The 19659-nt window shown below is 35.1% G+C and overlaps 1 protein-coding gene, 1 non-coding gene and 1 pseudogene across 6 annotated transcripts in view; 2 read left to right on the forward strand and 1 right to left on the reverse strand.

Moving 5' to 3' along the window:
* LRCH2 (leucine rich repeats and calponin homology domain containing 2) overlaps window positions 1-19659 on the forward strand; it is a 91534-nt gene that overhangs the window by 59374 nt on the left and 12501 nt on the right. For 3 of the 5 annotated variants that reach the window (XM_089904158.1, XM_089904159.1, XM_022556721.3), the window contains 4 exons: window positions 6928-6976; window positions 7055-7171; window positions 15973-16017; window positions 19042-19092. In XM_089904158.1, the coding sequence (XP_089760284.1) occupies window positions 6928-6976; window positions 7055-7171; window positions 15973-16017; window positions 19042-19092 (262 nt within the window). Of the gene's footprint in view, window positions 1-6927; window positions 6977-7054; window positions 7172-15972; window positions 16018-18569; window positions 18615-19041; window positions 19093-19659 lie in introns of all 5 variants that reach the window. The other 2 variants (XM_089904160.1, XM_022556722.3) reach the window with 2 other exon arrangements.
* LOC111165766 (ATP synthase F(0) complex subunit f, mitochondrial pseudogene) lies at window positions 12902-13135 on the reverse strand (annotated as a pseudogene).
* On the forward strand, window positions 19425-19553 carry LOC115801579 (small nucleolar RNA SNORA35). The gene has a single exon (XR_004021887.1). It is a non-coding gene; the product is annotated as a small nucleolar RNA SNORA35 (small nucleolar RNA).

Below are 19659 nucleotides of genomic sequence, written 5' to 3' on the forward strand. Positions count from 1 at the left end.
CACCCTCTCCAGGATTTACTGTAGATTTTTTGATCATGGCCATTCTGACTGGTATGAGGTGATACCTCATTGTAGTTTTGATTTGCATTTCTCTAATGATTAGTGATGTTGAGCATCCTTTCATGTGTTGGTTGGCAATCTGTATATCTTCCTTGGAGAAATGTCTGTTTAGGTCTTCTGCCCATTTTGGGATTGGGTTGTTTGTTTTTTTGATATTGAGCTGCATGAGCTGCTTGTATATTTTGGAGATTAATCCTTTGTTAGTTGCTTCATTTGCTAATATTTTCTCCCATTCTGAGGGTTGTCTTTTTGTCTTGTTTATGGTTTCCTTTGCTGTGCAAAAGATTTTAAGTTTCCTTAGGTCCCATTTGTTTATTTTTGTTCTTATTTCCATTTCTCTAGGAGGTGGGTCAAAAAGGATCTTGCTGTGCTGTGATTTATGTCATAGAGTGTTCTGCCTAGGTTTTCCTCTAAGAGTTTTATAGTGTCTGGCCTTACATTTATGTCTTTAATCTATTTTGAGTTTATTTTTGTGTATGGTGTTAGGGAGTGTTCTAATTTTATTCTTTTACATGTACCTGTCCAGTTTTCCCAGCACCACTTATTGAAGAGACTGTCTTTTCTCCATTGTATATTCTTGCCTCCTTTATCAAAAATAAGGTGACCTTATGTGCATGGGTTTATCTGTGGGCTTTCTATCCTGTTCCATTGATCTGTATTTCCATTTTTGTGCCAGTACCATGCTATCTTAATTACTGTAGCTTTGTAGGATAGTCTGAAGTCCAGGAGCCTGATTCCTGCAGCTCCGTTTTTCTTTCTCGATATTGCTTTGGCTGTTTGGGGTCTTTTGTGGCTCCAATACAAATTGTAAAATTTTTTGTTCCAGTCCTGTGAAAAATGCCGTTGGTAATTTGATACGGATTGCATTGAATCTGTAGATTGATTTGGGCACTATAGTCATTTCCACAATGTTGATTCTTCCAATCCAAGAACATGGTATATCTCTCCACCTGTTTGTGTCATCTTTGATTTCTTTCAGTCTTATAGTTTTCTGCATACACGTCTTTTGTCTCCTTAGGTAGGTTTATTCCTAGGTATTTTATTCTTTTTGTTGCAGTGGTAAATGGGATTGTTTCCTTAATTTCTCTTTCTGTTCTTTGTTGTTAGTGTATAGGAATGCAAGAGATTTCTGTTTATTAATTTTGTATCCTGCAGCTTTACCAAATTCATTGATTAACTCTAGTTTTCTTGTGGCATCTTTAGGATTTTCTATGTATGGTATTATGTCATCTGCAGTGACAGTTTTACTTCTTCTTTTCCAATTTGGATTCCTTTCATTTCTTTTTCTCTGATTGCCATGGCTAGGACTTCCAAAACTATGTTGAATAATAGTGGGAAGAGTTGACATCCTTGCCTTGTTCCTGATCTTAGAGGAAATGCTTTCAGTTTTTCACCATTGAGAATAATGTTTGCTGTGGGTTTGTCATATATGGCCTTTATTATGTTGAGATAGGTTCCCGCTATGCCCACTTTCTGGAGAGTTTTTATCTTAAATGGGTGTTGAATTTTGTCAAAAGCTTTTTCTGCATCTATTGAGATGATCATATGGTTTTATTCTTTAATTTTTTAATATGGTGTATCACACTGATTGATTTTCATATATTGAAGAATTCTTCCATCCCTGGAATAAATCCCACTTGATCATGGTGTATGATCCTTTTAATGTGTTGTTGGATTCTGTTTGCAAGTGTTTTGTGGAGGATTTTTGCGCCTGTGTTCATCAGTGATATTGGCCTGTAGTTTTCTTTCTTGTGTGATATATTTGTCTGGTTTTGGTATCAGGGTGATGGTAGCCTTGTAGAATGAGTTTGGGAGTGTTCCACCCTCTGCAGTTTTTTGGAAGAGTTTGAGAAGGATAGGTGTTCACTATTCTCTAGATGTTTGATAGAATTCACCTGTGAAACCATGGTCCTGGACTTTTGTTTGTTGGAAGGTTTATAATCACAGTTTCAATTTCATTACTTGTGATTGGTCTGTTCATATTTTCTATTTCTTCTTGGTTCAGTCTTGGAAGGTTGTACTTTTCTAAGAATTTTTCCATTTCCTTCAGGTTGTCCATTTTGTTGGCATATATAGTTGCTTGTAGTACTCTCTTACGATCATTTGTATTTCTGTGGTGTCAGTTGTAACTTCTCCGTTTTCATTTCCACTTTTACTGATTTGAGTCCTCTCCCTTTTTTTCTTAATGAATCTGGCTAAAGATTTATCAATTTTGTTTAAAGAAGAACCAGCTCAAAGAACCAGCTTTTAGTTTTATTGATCTTTGCTATTATTTTCTTCATTTCTGTTTCATTTTTTTCTCCTCTGATGTTTATGATTTCTCTCCTTCTACTAACTTTGGATTTTGTTTGTTCTTTCTATAGTTGCTTTTGGTGTAAGGTTAGGTTGTTTATTTGAGATTTTTCTCGTTTCTTGAGGTAGGATTGTATTGCTCTAAACTACCCTCTTAGAACTGCTTTTGTTGTATCCCATCGGTTTTGGGTCATTTTTATTTCCTTTCAGTCGGGTTTTATTAAATTCTTCTATATGAATATGTAGTCTAATCCACATATATGAATTCCAGAGAACTAGAAGACATCAAAAGTTTCTATTTATTCTTTTTGGTGGTTTGAAAATTTGCATCAGACTCAACTCCTGAGTCATTCCTCTGGAAGTAAAAAAGTCCAAGGCTAGGGCGTAGGTACAGAAGAACACACAGAGAGAATTAACATTTGTTGAATGCTTGTTAATATGTATACCATTTTTAGTGCTTTAGATGTATGATGTAATTTAATCCTCATAATAACTCTATGAAAGAAAATAACTCTATGAGTTATTGTTACTATTGTCATCCCCATTTTATAGGTGAGAAACTGAGGCTCAGAAATTACCTTAGCTTGTTCAAGGTCACACAGCTAGTAAATGGTACAGTGAGGATTTAAAACCAGGCTGTCTGGCTCCAGAACCCCAAGTCTTAATATATGGCAACAAGAGCACTTTGCTTGCTCCAGATGCATACATTTCACTGATATGTTTTCCTAACTACCTCACAGTCTAAACTGAACTTACTTTTCCCAAATCTTTTTATTCTCTTGTATAGTTTGCCTGAGTGAATGTGCCACTATTTATATAGTCAACTTTGGAATAATTGGAAATTCCTTTCTCTTATGCACCCTTCCCAATCCATTCAGTCACAGAAAACTATAGCGTCTTAACATTATTTGCGTCTGTCCCAATCTCTCCATTCCTATTACGGTTGTGTTGGTTCAGCCCCCGTCTTTTCCACCTGGATCACTGCAACAGGCCCCAGACATATCTCCTTTCTTGAATTTGGCCTACCTTTAAATCTGTTTTCTGTACTGGTGGTGTAAGAGTGATGGTTCTAAAACACAAGCCTGACTATGTGACTCCCATTTATTATCTTCTAATAGTTCTTTCTAACTTTTAGGATAAAGCTTAAAATGTTTGGCTTAACCCACAAGATTGAAGTGAATTTCTGCCTAGCTTGAGAGCCTCATCCAATGTACTGTTCCACTGGCACCTTTTCTGGCTAGGAATAGTAGTACTCCTTTCTTTATTACAAAATAGTTTCACATCTCTGTGTTCTATATCCTGGTATCTCTGCTGGGATTACCCTTTCTTCTTCCATTTTTCACTTAGGCTTTTAGAATTCAGTTCAGGCATAAGATAACTTTTCATACCCAAGTCTAGAAACATTCATCTCTGTCAAATTTCATTTAACTGGATTTAACCCACTCTCTCCCTTTTTGAATACTGATTCTTTATCTTACATATTTTGTTGTCCTTGAACTTTCTGTTATTACCTTCTTTCTCAGTTCCTTTCATTTCTGTCTTAAGCTTTCTCACCAGGTTTATAACATTCTCTTGAGGAAGCCCCAGCTACCCAAACTTCAAAACTGTGATATTCAATCCTGGCCTTTTTTTTTTTTTTTTTTTTACAGAATTATTTCTTCCACTTTTCTCATTTTCAGAACAATCACCAATTTCTTCTTTAAAAAAAATGAAAAATCTTTTAGTTTTTTCCTGATTATAAGAATAATGTAGCTTTATTGTTAAAAACAATAGGAAAATTTTATCACAAAGAAAAAATAAATATCATCTATTATCCTACGCCCCAGAGATGAGAAGTCTTAATATTTTGGTATTTTCCCCTTTAAACCAATTTTCTATATATGTGCATGAACATTTGCATGTACATGTGTGTATGTATGTACATACACATACACACTGCAGAGTTGTATTACCTGTTACCTACTCAGCACCTCCACTTGGATGTATAATAGGCATATGAAACTTAACTTTCCAAAATAACACTCTTAATCTTTCTCTTTGTACCTCTAAACTTGTTCTTCCTGCCTTTTTCCCCATTTCAGAAAATGTCAACTCCATCTTTCTAGTTGCTCAGCTCAAAAACCTCAGAGTCATCCTTAACTTGTAATTTTCTTTCACACCCCATAACTAATCCTTTAGCAAATCTTGTTGACTCTGCCTTCAAAATATGCCCAGAATCTAATCATGTCTTACCACCTCCATGCCTACCACCCTAGCCCTAGCAATCTCTTACTTCAGTTATAACAGCCTGGTAACAGGTCTCCTTTCTGCCCTTGCTTTCCTTTAGTCTGTTTGCAAAAAAATATATCAGATTGGTATTTTAAGAATGTAAGTCAGATCATGTCATTCTTCAGAATTCTTTAATGACCTCCCATTTCATTCAGAGTAAAAACTAGAGTCCTTTAAGGACTTGTGAACCTCTACATCATTTGGCTCCCTACTGTATTCCTCTTGCTACGCTCTTCCTGCTGTTTAGCTCTTCTCTAGTTATACTGGCCTCCTTGCTGACTCCCAATACTCCAAGCATTTCCCACCCCTTCAAAGCTTTTGCCTCTGCCTGGAATGATTTCCTCTCAGATAACCATATGGCTTATTCCCCTGTCTTCACATTTCTGCTCAGATTTCACTTCATCAGCAAGGGATTACCTGAACAACTTATATAAAAGAGCATGTCTCCTCCACTCCTTTGTCCCTTTTCCCAGACCCTGCTTTATTTTTCTCCACAGAACTTAATTCCGTCTGACATTGTAAATATATACTTTTTTACCATCTGACATTCTCAATATATACTTCTTTATTTGTTCATTTCTTGTCTTTACCACCCCAGCACCACCTGGGAGCACTACAATGTTGGTTTTATCAGTTATTAAGAGAAGACTATTTGAAATCTCCAACACTAATTGTGGTTGTCTTTCTCTTTAAAGTTCTTTCATTTTTCCTTCATATATTCTGAAGCTGTTATTAGATGCATAAATGTTTAGGATTGTAATGTCCTTTTGGTGAATTTATACCTTTGTCATTATAAAATGACTTTTTAAATATTCTTGGTTATATTCTTTGCTCTGAAGTGTACTTTTTTGATATTATATAGTCACCTCAGCTTTCTTTTGATTAGTGTTAACATGATATATCTTTCTTCTTCCTTATATTTTTAACCTATTTGTGTCTTTATGGAGAAAGTGGGTTTCTTGTTGTTAGCATATGGTAGTATCTGCCTTTTCTATCAAACCTGACAATCTGACTTTTAATTGTGGTGTTAAGATTGTTAATATTTAATTGGAACTATTGGCATTCATGGATTTAAATCTACTGTATTATTGTGTGTTTAATTTTTATCTTATCCATTCTTTGTAGCCATCTTTCCTCTTTTTCTCCTGTCTTTAGAATTAAATTTTAAAATTCCTATTTATCTCCTTTGTGGGCTTATTTAGCTACAACTTGTTGTTATGTTAGTGATTGTTTTAGGGTTTAAAGTATAATATTTAGCTTATCACAGTCTACCTTCAAGTGCTATTATGTCATTTTATATGTCCTATAAGAACCTTACAAGAGTATACTTTTGTTTCTTCCCTCCTGGCCTTTGTGGTATTGTTGCCATACATTTTACTTCTGTGTTACATATTACATTGTTATTATTCTGGCTCTAAATAGTCAATTGTTTCTTTAAAGAGATTTAAATAATCCGAATAATGTCTTTTATCTTTACCCCTTTAGTTACCATCTCCAGTGCCCTTTGTTCCTTTGTATAGCTCTGTATTTCCATGTATATCATTTTCCTTCTACCTGAAAGAGATATTTTAACATTACTTTTACTGCTGGTCTGATGTTGAATCCTTTCAGTTTCTGTAATGTTTAAAAAAGTCTTTGGGGTTCCCTGGCGATCCAGTGGTTAGGACTTGGCGCTTTCACTGCTGTGGCCCTGGGTTCAATCCCTGGTCAGAGAACTCAGATCCCACAAGCTGTGCAGCACAGCCAAAATTTTAAAAAAAGTCTTTATTTCACCTTCATATTTGAAAGATATCTTTGCTAGTATAAAATTCTAGGTTGATACTTTTGTTTTCTTTTGGTACCTTAAAGAGGTTTTTCTACTGTCTTCTGGATTGCGTTGTTTCCTGTGAGAACTCTGTTGTCAGTATTCGTTTCACTGGACCTATTGTGTCTTTTTTCTCTGGCTGCTTTTTACATTTTCTCTTTATCATTTGCTTTTAATTTGATTATGATGTATATTGTTGTAGTTTTCTTCATATTTCTTTTGCTTGGAGTTCATTGAGCTTCTCAAGTTTGTGGGCTTATTGTTTTCATGAAATTTGAAAATTTGTGGTCTTTATTTATCTTTAAATATCTTTTCTGTCACCTGAGTTATATTATCCTGGAACCCCAATTATATGTATATTAGGCCACTTGAAGTTTCATACAGATCATCTAAAGAAATTATTATTATTCTTTTAGTTTTTGGTAATTATTTTAATATAATAAATATCCTGTGTTTTGACTATGTCTTAAGATATACATATTAAGGCATCTTTAATTTTTTAGTGTCTCAGCAGATGAAGTTAATTCACCATTATCACCCCTCACATGGCAGGTAAGAAGAAATTAAATTACTGTTATATCTAATATTTTGTTCTCATTTATTTAGTTAAAAGAAATTATTTTATTACAGCCCTTAGAAAGTCAAAAGGATCAAATAGATGAACAACAGTGGCCAGAATCTCAGCCTATAATCTGGCAGAGTGAAGAAAGGAGGCGGAGCAAACAGATTAGAAAAGAATATTTCAAGGTACTTTATTAAGTTTTAAAATTTACTCTGTAATTATTAGTTTTGACTTTATCCATTTTGTTTTACATTAATATGACAGAATATAACTCTCTAGTTAGGTATAGTAGATGTGTTATTTTATCTTGATTTCCTACATGTATGTGGTATACATATATGAGCCAGTTATTTCCATAAAATTTCAGTAATTCAAAATAATTAAGAGTAGATCAGTGTGAATTGTGATTTGCCAGATACTTTACAAGAAACATAAATGTTTGCTACACTGCTAGTTGTAGCAATATGTAATAGTATTTTAAAAGAATTGCCCAAAAAAGGTCTTTCATTGGATCTGTTTCAGTAAAGAGTTGACACATTTTTACAATTAGCATTTAACTGTTTCTATGTAAATAAATGCTATTTACATGATTCTAAAAATGCCTGAAAGCATTTTCCCCCATTTTCTTTTCTTATTACCTAAATATATTTCTTAGGATGGCATTTTATCTTAGATAAATTAAAAACTCAGACCATCTGAATTATCTCAAATTTCTAGTTAGAAGGGTTTTAATGAAATTTCATTGTGTACACCTTTGTAAATATTGTAATATTGTCTAATTTGTGATTAAGGTCTGCTGTATTTGTAGTGGCCAGTCATTAGAACTGGAGTAATCTTCAATACTAGTTAGAATTTGTTATTGGAATTTCTGACTCAGTGCAACCAAGCTCCTGCTCTATGCATAGCAAATTTTATTGTTTTTGTGGACCTTTTCTATTTCCCAAAACCTAATTTTTATCTAATAATAAATACATATCTAAATACATAGTTCTAGGTTAAATTATAGGCAATTTGAAGTTTATATCACTAATAAATACGATCATATTTCATGCTTTTCTCAGTTTGGTAAAAGTGGGTCTCTATGCACATTGATCAGTTTCCTTATTATGGGAGTGTAACATACATTTGGAAGTAGTATCATATGACCAAAGCAAAAATGTTATATGTCTTAGTCTGTGATAAGTTTACTCCTTCAACAAATAATTACTGAATCCTTTTAATGAGCCTTATGTTACCTGGTCAATATGAGAGATAATGAAGAAATAAAAGACATAGGGCAAAAAGGAAGGACATTCTTAGCAGAACCCTGGTCAGTACCCTTTACAAATCTTCAGTTATATTTGCATTCTGGCATTTATTAATTTGTAAGTCCCCTCTTTTAGTTTATGGCACTTGAACAAACTCACTAAAGAAAATTTGTTAACAGATAAAACTTGATGAATAACTGATGATGTGGTAGAAATTTTAGTATTTCTAACTAATAAAAGAGATTTGATATTTATTTGATCTATTAGTATAGTAAAAGCATACAAATTCTGACTGTTTTTCAAAATACTTACATGGCACTTAGTAAGAAGTAAGTGCATTTATTGTCATTCCTATTTTATAGATGGGGAAATTAAGGCACAAAGAGGCTAAGTAAAATGTTTCAAGCCACTTAGCTAATAAGCAGCTGAGTCAAGACTTGAACCGAGAACCTATGCTATGCTGCCTGTTGATCTGCTGTGGATAGCCTAATAGCAAATGAACACACTTTCAGATAAATACAGTTTTATTGTCTTTTAAATATTTTATTGTAACTCAAGTAAACTTCTCAGTAAAGTCTTAATAGAAGCCTCAGTGAACCTTTAAAAAATAGTTATTTGATTTAATAGTATCATTTGTTGATAAATATTTTATTTTTTATGGCTTAAGTATACCTTCCATAATATTGCTATTTTTTAAGTTGCTAAGAGATCAAAGGAGATAATATTTGAAGAGTCCATAATCATCATTCAACAAATGTTAATTTCTACTATAGTTAATAAAGTAGGTGCAAAGATAAGCTTCAGTAACTGGGAATGTTTTAAGGAGACATGTAGTTCTCCTCAATAGTCAGAAGATGTCAGTGTTAGGACACTGTAAAAAAATAAAGTCAACAGATTTTTCCAGAGGTGTTAAAAAAAAATTATAAAACTGAGATACTGCTCTCTAAGTGAAGTCAAAATGGTTATTCAGATTTGCCAGTATTTTCATGATTAAAATATTATCTATGAAGTGTCTTTCTTTCAAAAAGAAAATTTCTCTTAATCACTTATCTCAAGAATAAAAAGGCTTATTCATAAGATAATAGTATTGAACTTAATTTGGATTTATAGTTAAAGTATACTACTCTAGAGATATATATCAGATTATCGCTAAGCTCACTCAGTGATGGCTCCTTTAGCTTTGCTTTGTTATGAAACATACAGACCTTTTGTGCAACTTTATCCTAACATATATAAATGACTGAACCACAGGATTTCTTTGTTTGTGTCCCATGGTAAATTATTCATGATGCTGTTATTTAGAAGATTTATTGAAAGTGTGTGTGTGTGTGTGTGTGTGTGTGTGTGTGTGTGTGTGTGTGTGTGTGAAATCTAGCTCTCCAGTTTCATAGTTGCTAGGACTGATTTTGGGAGGTATGTTTTTCAGGTAAGCCCCTGAAACTAAATTTTAAAAAGTTTCAACATAATTGGCCAGAGTATGTGAGTAAGAAGGTAATTTAGGTCAGATTATATAAGTAAATCATTGTAGGAGAGTTATATTAACTCTTTTAGACTCCCAGCTGCTCTTGTGTAGATTACTATTCTAGTAAATAAAATTTAATGTCATTGTTGCTGAAGTAAAATCACTGCATTTCTCAGAGTGAAGGTATTCCAGAAAATACATTACTTTATTAAAAATTGTAAGGCCAGCAGGTCCGGGGAAGGGCCCAGGGAGCCAGACGGAACCCCCGCCAAAGTGGCTGATGCAACCGACACCTGACATTGCCACAACACCCGAGAGATTACCAAAAAAGGGCTGCTTCACACAGCAAGCACCTCCCCTGCGTCCGCCCCTATAAATTTTGTTCGTGCCCGCACCCGGGCGCGACTTCTCTGGCCCCTTTCTCTCGGACCAGTGAACCTCGCCCAGGAGCGTTCCCAAATAAAGCTTGTTTAAGCTCTCCTCTGTTTTTGGTGCCGTTCCTTACAAAAATCTTTTACAGAAATTTATTAATATCATTTGAATAAGATATACAACAAAGTATGAAAATCTAACCTTTTTTCGACAATGTTCAATGTAAATTAGTAGCTTTAATTTCTTGTAAGAATGACAACACAAATTTCTAAATGCATTTGATGATTCATTTCTAAATAAAGTTAAAAAACATCAGAATAACTATACCAAATTAGTTTTAAGGCTTATTTGATTTATTTAAATGCCATATATATTTGTCATCAAATGTATCTCACTACTTTTGTGATAAAACATTATAATGACTCTTAAAATACATATCTGATTTCATAAATATAGTACAATATTTTAACTTAATGGCTAACCCCAAGGAAAATATTTTTGTATATTTTCTCTGACCATGGTTAATTTTATACCGGAATAGGGAAGCCAACTGGGCTTCTGAAATAACCTGATTTGTTCTGAGTCAGAGTTTGTGCACAAGTACTGTCCCTTCTGTGAAATTAATATAAGCTTCAGAGATGAACTGATCTTTGTGTTTCTGAACAGGCCTTTATTGTAGTATTTGAATTTAGATATAATAAAACTTCAGTTATTCCAACTAATGTTAACTGACAGCTGAGTTGAATTAGTAAGAAGTTGGACTTATAGAATATTTAAAAATCTGTGTATATATTCTGATTTGGATTTTAGGACCTTTAAATATGTGCAGTAATGCAAAACTAAGTATCTTCCTAAGTTTTCATGTATAATGGATATTTTAAATTAGAATAGCAGTTGAGTAATAATAATACAAGTCTCATTATCTAAGTTCTCGACTGTATCATCCTCTGTTTCTTTCCTTTATCAATTATCCGTTCAGTCTTCTATGTCCTTTCTCTTTACCTTCCATCTTACAAATGTGCTCAGACCTCTACCATTATCCCTGATTCCCCTTTCAGCTGTTGCCTTATCTCTTTGTTTTCTTCTAGGGCCAAACTTGCCATTTCTAGATCTGCAGTTTCCGATCACTCCTTAACCCACTGCAGTCTGTCTTTTACCTCCATTTCTCCATGGAAATAGCCCCTCACTAGAGCCTAACGGTACCTACTAATGGCAAAATCTAGTGTAGCATTTGACAGTGATGACCACATCTTTCTTCTCAAAACTCCTTGCTTGGTTTCTGCCTCATTTTCCTTCCCTGATTCTTCTTTTTTCTTTTTGATGCTCCTGGCTAACTTTTCTTCTGATTTTTCTTCTGCTTGTTTTTAGGGGTCTCATCTTTTGTTACTCTCTCTGAAGCTTTTATGATTCCAGATGTCTCATGTTCTCCTGGGTCTAAAGTTACACCTCATAACTTTTTTTTCCTGTTCTCTGTACCTGTGTTTCTAATTGTCTGGATGCCATGTTTTTCAAATCAATATGTCTCCCCCTCCTGCCGCACCACCATGGAACTTGCTCCTCCTCTCTGTTCTTTATTTTAGTTAGTAGTAGTATTACCCACCCAGTTCTCTAAGCTCTATACCTCAATCCTCCTTGATTTTGCTTTCTTTCTTTCTTCTTACCTTATTGGTCATCAGGATGCTAATTATGCATCTTTCTCCAATTCATTACCTCTTCTTCATATCTACTGCCCTTGCTTTTGTTGGAACCCTCATTCTTTCTTGTCTGGGCAATTGTAATAACTTCTTAATGGTCCCCCTTTCTCTAGTTTCACAGTCCTTAGAGAAATCCCTGGCTTAAAATTCTTTATTGGCTCCCCATTATAAATTACATAAAATTTGGACTTTTAAAAAACTTCACGGCCATCCTTACCTACTTCTTTAAGTTTTATTACCTGCCACAATTCACTCGTTACTAGCTACTCTTTTTTACATAGGCTGAGCTTTTTTATTCCTTTGTGCTTTCCTTCTTCTGAGCATGCCCATTCTTTTATTCCTGAAAAATCCCTACTAATCATTTAAGATTTAGGGATGAGAGTATAGCATAGTGGTTAAGAGCTTTGACCTCAGAAATCAAACCACTTTGGTTCCAGTCCTTACTTAGATATCTACTAACTGAGTGACTTTGGCAAATTATCTAATCTTGCTGAGCTTGTTATTATTTTTTTTTATCTTCAGATGACTCTAATAGTATCTTCCTTCATAGGATTATTATAACTACTGAATTATTTAATAATATAAAGTGCTTAGAACAGCACTTGCCACAGAGTATACACTAATAAATATTAGCTTATTATTCACTAAAATGTCATTCTTTTGTTTTTTGTTTTTCTACCAGTCATCTTTTTTTAAATAAATTTATTTATTTTATTTATTTATTTTTGGCTGTGTTGGGTCTTCGTTGCTATGCACGGGCTTTCTCTAGTTGTGGCGAGTGGGGGCTACTCACTGAGGTGGCTTCTCATCGCGGAACATGAGCTATTGGTGCCTGGGCTTCAGTAGTTGTGGCACATGGGCTCAGTAGTTGTGGCTCGTGGGCTCTAGAGTGTAGGCTCAGTGGTTGTGGCACACGGGCTTAGTTGCTCCGTGGCATGTGGGATCTTCCCGGACCAGGGCTCGAACCTGTGTCCCCTGCACTGGCAGGCGAATTCTTAACCACTGCACCACCAGGGAAGTCCCTACCAGTCATCTTTTTTCAGATGTTAATTCTCAATTAGGATATGAAAGGACTCAGCAAAGATCAGGGCTGCTGGGCAAAGAAGGTCATGGTCAGGAATGCAGACTGCGTCCTCCTTTTCAGTGGTACTTGCATAACTGCTCATGTTTGAGCTCCTTGTAAGAAAGGCGGTAGTTGAAAAGCACGTAAGCCTGGAAAGTCCGGTGAAATACTTGTAATACTCATAGTAACCTCTTTGAAACTCTCCAGCAGTGCCTTTAGGGGTGAAATCCTGCATCAGTATCAAGCTTGGGCAGCTCCCCTGTTTTGACATCCATGAGTTTCTTCGCCTTCACTAGTATGCCTGATGCCATCTTGGGGTCCTGGTGTCCAACTGTCTAAATGTCACTTTTTTGTTGAAGTAGAACAAGAACAAGTGTTGTCAGTGACATTGTGCCTAAGGATGGCAAATAGGTTTATTCACACATGCCAACTCTATTCAGTGGCTACCTGGAACATTGGATTGAAAGTATATTGAGGCTATGTCTGGAATCAGCTGGAAAGAGCACCTTGGTAGATTAGTGATAGTTGTCATAAGTCATAGGAGAGACAGTGGAGGAATTTAGGTCTTGTATTTGTCATCCCTAATGCTGCTCATCCTCCAGTTTGTGGTTGAGCTATCAGGTAGGTTATCTATTTTTCCAAGAGTTATGGAAGATAATGCTGCATAAGTAAAAGAGGCTATTAACTAGAACCTTGAATGCCAGGCAGAGAAATTTGGACATAATCTGAAAGTTAGGTTTTTTCAACAGAAGAGTCATGAGTTGCACGTAGTATTTTGAAAAGGTCAATCTGCCACTGATTTGCAGGATAATTACCGGCGAGGAGGAATCAGAAGAACTTTACTGGTTGTCATAACTGTATTTCCTTGATTTCCTGCTCCTAAAAACAAGCACTGTTTTTACATTCTAGAATTTGTGATATTAAGCATATTACCTCTGTGCCTTAGTATAAAATGGAGATAATATTGGGTTGGCCAAAAAGTGCCTTTGGTTTTTAATTAAAAAAAAAGACACAGTTTTCATTTTCACCAAGAACTTTATTGAACAACATATTCACTCTTTTGTTCCACTACTTTTTCCCACTTTTCAGGCAACTTCATAATTCCATCTTCCCAAAACTTTTTGTCTTTTTGAGCAAAGAACTGTTCCAGGCGCCTTTTACAGTTTTCCAGGGAATTGAAATTTTTTTCGTTAAGAGAATTTTGTAAAGACCTAAATAAATGGAAACCCAAAGGTGCAATGTCTGAATATGGCAGATGAATCAGAACTTCCCAGCCAAGCTGTAACAGTTTTCGCCTGGTCATCAAAGAAACATAGGGTCTTGCGTTATCCTGATGGAAGATTATGCGTTTTCTGTTGACTAATTCTGGACGCTTTTCATTGAGTGCTGCTTTCAGTTGGTCTAAGTGGGAGCAGTACTTGTTGGAATTAATCGTTTGGTTTTCCGGAAGGAGCTCATAATAGAGGACTCCCTTCCAATCCCGCCATATACACAACATCACCTTCTTTGGTTGAAGACCAGCCTTTGGCATGGTTGGTGGTGTTTCATTTTGCTTGCCCCACGATCTCTTCCATTCCACATTATTATACAGTATCCACTTTTTATCTCCTGTCACAATTTGTTTTAAAAACAAAACGTTTTCGTTACGTTTAAGTAGAGAATCGCATGCAGAAATACGGTCAAGAAGGTTTTTTTCACTTAAGTTACGTGGAACCCAAACATCAAAGCGATTAACATAACCAAGTTGGTGGAAATGATTTTCAACACTTGATTTGGATATTTTGAGTATGTCAGCTATCTCCTGCATGGTATAACGTTGAGTGTTCTCAGTTAATGTCTCAATTTGATCGCTATCAACTCCAATTGGCCTACCCGACTGTGGAGCATCGTCCAGCAAGAAATCTCCAGCACAAAACTTCGCAAACCACTTTTGACACGTTCGATCAGTCACAGCACCTTGTCCATACACTGCACAAACCTTTTTATGCATTTTGGTTGCGTTTTTACCTTTCTTGAAATAACAAAGCATAATATGCTGAAAATGTTGCTCTTTTGTTCCATCTTTTTTTTTTTTTTTTTTTTTTTTTTTTTTGCGGTATACGGGCCTCTCACTGTTGTGGCCTCTCCCGTTGCGGAGCACAGGCTCCGGACGCACAGGCTCAGCGGCCATGGCTCACGGGCCCAGCCGCTCCGTGGCATGTGGGATCTTCCCGGACCGGGGCACGAACCCGTGTCCCCTGCATCGGCAGGCGGACTCTCAACCACTGTGCCACCAGGGAAGCCCTGTTCCATCTTTAATATTAAAATGGCTATACAAAAATTTACCAATTTTGATGTCTTTTTTAAAATGCAAGCTGATATGACAGCTGTCACATACAATCTAACAAAATTGTTTTGAATGAAGTTAAAGACAACTAAGTGCTGCTAGAGCCACCTTGCAGAAAAAACTGAATGAACCTTTTGGCCAACCCAATACTATTTACCTCAGGGTTGTTAAGAATATTAAATGGGTTCATACATGTAACACACTTCAATCAGTGCGCGGTGTATAGTAAGCACTGGTATAAGTGTTATTATCACTGTTACTGTTATTGTATAGTCAATATATACATTTAATGTAGTATTTTTTTAACCTAAAATCAGTAGGTTTCTTAAAAATGGATGACATTTTTGAATGGTGAGATTACAGGCTAGGCGTGAGATAGTGGGGCCTAGAATAGAATAATATTTGAGAGAATTCAGAAGAAGTAAGTCTGAGGGAGATCACAGAAAGAATTGACTTCTTGGTGTTTTGTAAATAGTGGATTAAGAAAAAGGAGGATTTAAGACAGCACTCAGATAGCAAACCTGAATGAATGGGAAATGGATTGGTTTAGGAAGGAAATGTTACTTGATGTATGTACTTAGAACAATGCCTTGCACATAGAAAGTACTGTTTTGTGTTAGCTATTGGTAAGTAGTAGGACTGTTTAAACTGGTTATGTAATTACACAGTTTATTTATCTTTATATATAATTTACATTTTATATATAATTTAGGTAATTTAATAAAAGTACCAAAATGTGAATAAACCTCATATATAATTTACTAGTTAGAGAATTTATTTGTTCAAGGAAAAATAAAATAATGTGGTTTAAATATTTTTCAGTATAAATCATCAAGGAAGAGTTCAAGTGGCAATGAAAACGATGAGGTGAGAAAACAGGGTAATACTAGCAATTGTTTAAAATATTTACTTTCACATGTAGTTGGCTCAGTCAGAGTAAAATGTAATTCATCTTTCAGTTTGTTATTGATTTAATGCACAAGTTTTCTCCAATAATAAAAACTGAGCATCGTTAGACAATTATTAATTTAATCATGTAATTTCCATCTGTCCTTTGTAGTTCAGCTTTAGAATTTTATTAACATTCATCTTGAAACTAATTAATTTAAAATTTTTACATTTTCCTATATTTTATCTTCTTAAATCAACCTGGTGGTCAATTGAGATTTTTCCTTTGGAATTTGTTAATCTCTTTTCACAGCTCTGTATACTATTTCAACACTTAAAATTAGATTTCTACAGTTTGTGCATTACTATAAATTTTTCTACGTCATCATTTTAAGCTGTACAGCAGCCTGGCATTTTTGAAATGATACAGTCTCATCACCATGAATACTTAAGCTTTGTGTATTTTTGTTTGGAAGGATTGGTAATTCATCTGATGTTGGATACTTGGCAGGGTTTCTGAAAACTCCTTTAATTTTAGGAAATGGAATCACCAAAAAAACGTTTGTTGTACCTGAGCTAGAAGTTCAGCTTGGATATTTTCCCTGTCCCTTTATATATTATATCCACTTTGATCCTGCCTGCTTCAATATCTAATCAGTTACCAAAACCTTTTTTTTTTTTTTTGATACAGAAATATTCTGAATACATTCCCCACCTGCATTTCTGCTCTGGCACAGGCCCTCCTCATTTCTTGCCTGTATTACTGCAATAGCATCCTTGATCTTCTCCCTTTCTCCAGTCCATTCACCTCTCTGCTGCAAATGATTGTTACAAAGAACACAAATATGATCAGGCCATTCCCTTGCTTAGAAAACTTCACTGTCTCCTCATCACTTAGAAGGTAAATTCAAGGTCCTCCTTCATTAAGCTCCTGCTTACCACATCAGCCTCAACTCACGATTTGCCTTCCTTTCACCATACTGTCCAAAAATGTGGAATTACAAGGTTTTCTGCACTCATCCTTACATTTATTGCTTCTTTTTTTAAAACATTTTTATTGGAGTATAATTGCTTTACAATGTTGTGTTAATTTCTGCTGTACAACAAAGTGAATCAGCTATACATATACATATATCCCCATATCCCCTCCCTCTTGAGCCTCCCTCCCACCCTCCCTATCCCACCCCTCTAGGTGGGCACAAAGCACCAAGCTGATCTCCCTGTGCTATACAGCAGCTTCTCACTAGCTATCCATTTTACATTTGGTAGTGTATATATGTCAGTGCTACTCTCTCACTTCATCCCAGCCTCCCCTTCCCCTTCCCTATGTCCTCAAGTCCATTCTCTACATCTGCGTCTTTATTCCTGTCCTGCCTCTAGGTTCTAAAGAAACATTTTTTTTATTCCATATATATGTGTTAGCATACGGCATTTGTTTTCTCTTTCAGACTTACTTCACTCTGTATGACAGTCTCTAGGTCCAGCCACCTCACTACAAATAGCTCAATTTCGTTTCTTTTTATGGCTGAGTAATATTCCATTGTATATATGTGCCACATCTTCTTTATCCATTCATCTGTCGATGGACACTTAGGTTGTTTCCATGTCCTGGCTATAGTAAATAGAGCTGCAGTGAACATTTTGGTACATGACTCTCTTTGAATTTTGGTTTTCTCAGGGTATATGCCCAGTAGTGGGATTGCTGGGTCATATGGTAGTTCTATTTGTAGTTTTTTAAGGAACCTCCATACTGTTCTCCACAGTGGCTGTATCAATTTACATTCCCACCAACAGTGCAAGAGTGTTCCTCATGACATTATTTTTCTTATATTCCATATATATGTGTTAGCATACGGTATTTGTCTTTCTCTTTCTGACTTACTTTACTCTGTATGACAGACTCTGGGTCCATCCACCTCAGTACAGATAACTCAATTTCATTTCTTTTTATGGCTGAGTAATATTCCATTGTATATATGTGCCACATCTTCTTTATCCATTCATCTGTCAATGGACATTTAGGTTGCTTCCATGTCCTGGCTGTTATTACTTCTGTGCCTTTGTCCTTGTTGTCCTCTCATCTTGGAATATTGTTAAACATCTACTCAGTTTTTTAGTTTCTCAGGAAACTTGATTTTATCCACCACCCCCGCTGTTTCCCCAAGTGCCCCTTATCTGTGCCTCATAATATATCATGCATAGCTCTATCCTTATACTGAAAAGATTGTACTACCCATGTAAATGAATCTGTTTTCACCCTAGACTGAGAGATCCTTGAGTGGATGATATTTTACTAAATTTCAGTGTTCCCAGTGTCTAGCACCAGTGTCTGACATATAGTAGATAGTAATCATTTGTTGATGATGAATACATGTCCTCTTTGGTATGCATATTCAAGATTAAATGTTAAGAATTTTGTATTTGTTTAGTAGTAGTGGTTGAAAAAACAACCATTTAGTAGTATTTTATGCAATTCAATTAATTCTTTGTCATTATTTCTAAGCCTATGTTAGATACACATAATTTTCCAGGTAAATGTTATTATTTGGCGTGATGGAATTTTTGCATGCTTCCAAGTACCTGTCTCAGATTGTAACATATTGTTGCCATTTCCCATCAGGAATTAATCTTAACACATGGCTATTTTCTAAGAAATATAGAAAGGTTTTTCATTTGTGATATTTAAAGGAAATACATTTATAAGAAAATATTTGATGTAAGTAGATACTACTTCTAAAACTTTAAAGGGCTTATGAATCACCTGAAATACAGATTCTGATTCAGTAGGTCTTGGGTGGGGCCTGAGATTCTGCATTTCTAACAAGCTCCCAGAGGATGCTGATGCTACTGGTCCACAGACCACACTTTGGCAAGGTGGTAGATGGCATTTTCCAGATTCTTCCTTTAGTAGTTAATCAAAAAATTTTTAGTTTTCCTTTTATATGTCTAAATCATCATTCATATTTTAATTTCATCTTTCATCTTCTTGTTTTTATATTTTAGCAAGACAGTGATAATGCTAATATGTCACCACAATCTCCAGTATCATCTGAGGTACAAGTTCTGTTTTTAAATGTGTTTACATAGGTTTCTTTGTCTCTTCTCTCTAACCTCATCTTTCTTTTTTTTAAGTGTAATTTATTCACCCATATTTAAAAATCCATAGTAGGTTAATTTATACAAACCTAGCCTATAAAAAAATTCTAAGAACACCATATTTTTGAACAAATATTCATAATCAATATCACTTAAATTAGTTATTGAAAAATGCCTATAGATCACAGAAAATAATTCACTTTATACATTTTTTATGTTTTATAATTCATCCATATTTTGAAATCAATGATAAGAACAGCTTTCAGATTTTAAATTTGAAAAAAGTACTTCAGCATTGTGCAATGGCCTTTGGTTTTTCTCATAACCAGTTAGGTCTGAAAGCAATGCAAGAAAAACTTCCTTTTTCCACGAGAAACATCCCTGTAGTGGGTTGTTCCTATCGACAGGAGGGTACACCTTTCCTAGCATCTTAGACCTAAGGAGGAGCATGGGGAGAAGGGGTAGATGAAAGTTAGAGTTTCTGAGATCTCAACCAAGTACTTTGGTGGTTTGAATGATTAACTC

The sequence above is a fragment of the Delphinapterus leucas genome, chromosome X, assembly GCF_059928025.1.
Source record: "Delphinapterus leucas isolate spDelLeu-1000000601 "Yukka" chromosome X, BTC_Dleu_Yukka2, whole genome shotgun sequence".
Classification (NCBI taxonomy): domain Eukaryota; kingdom Metazoa; phylum Chordata; class Mammalia; order Artiodactyla; family Monodontidae; genus Delphinapterus; species Delphinapterus leucas.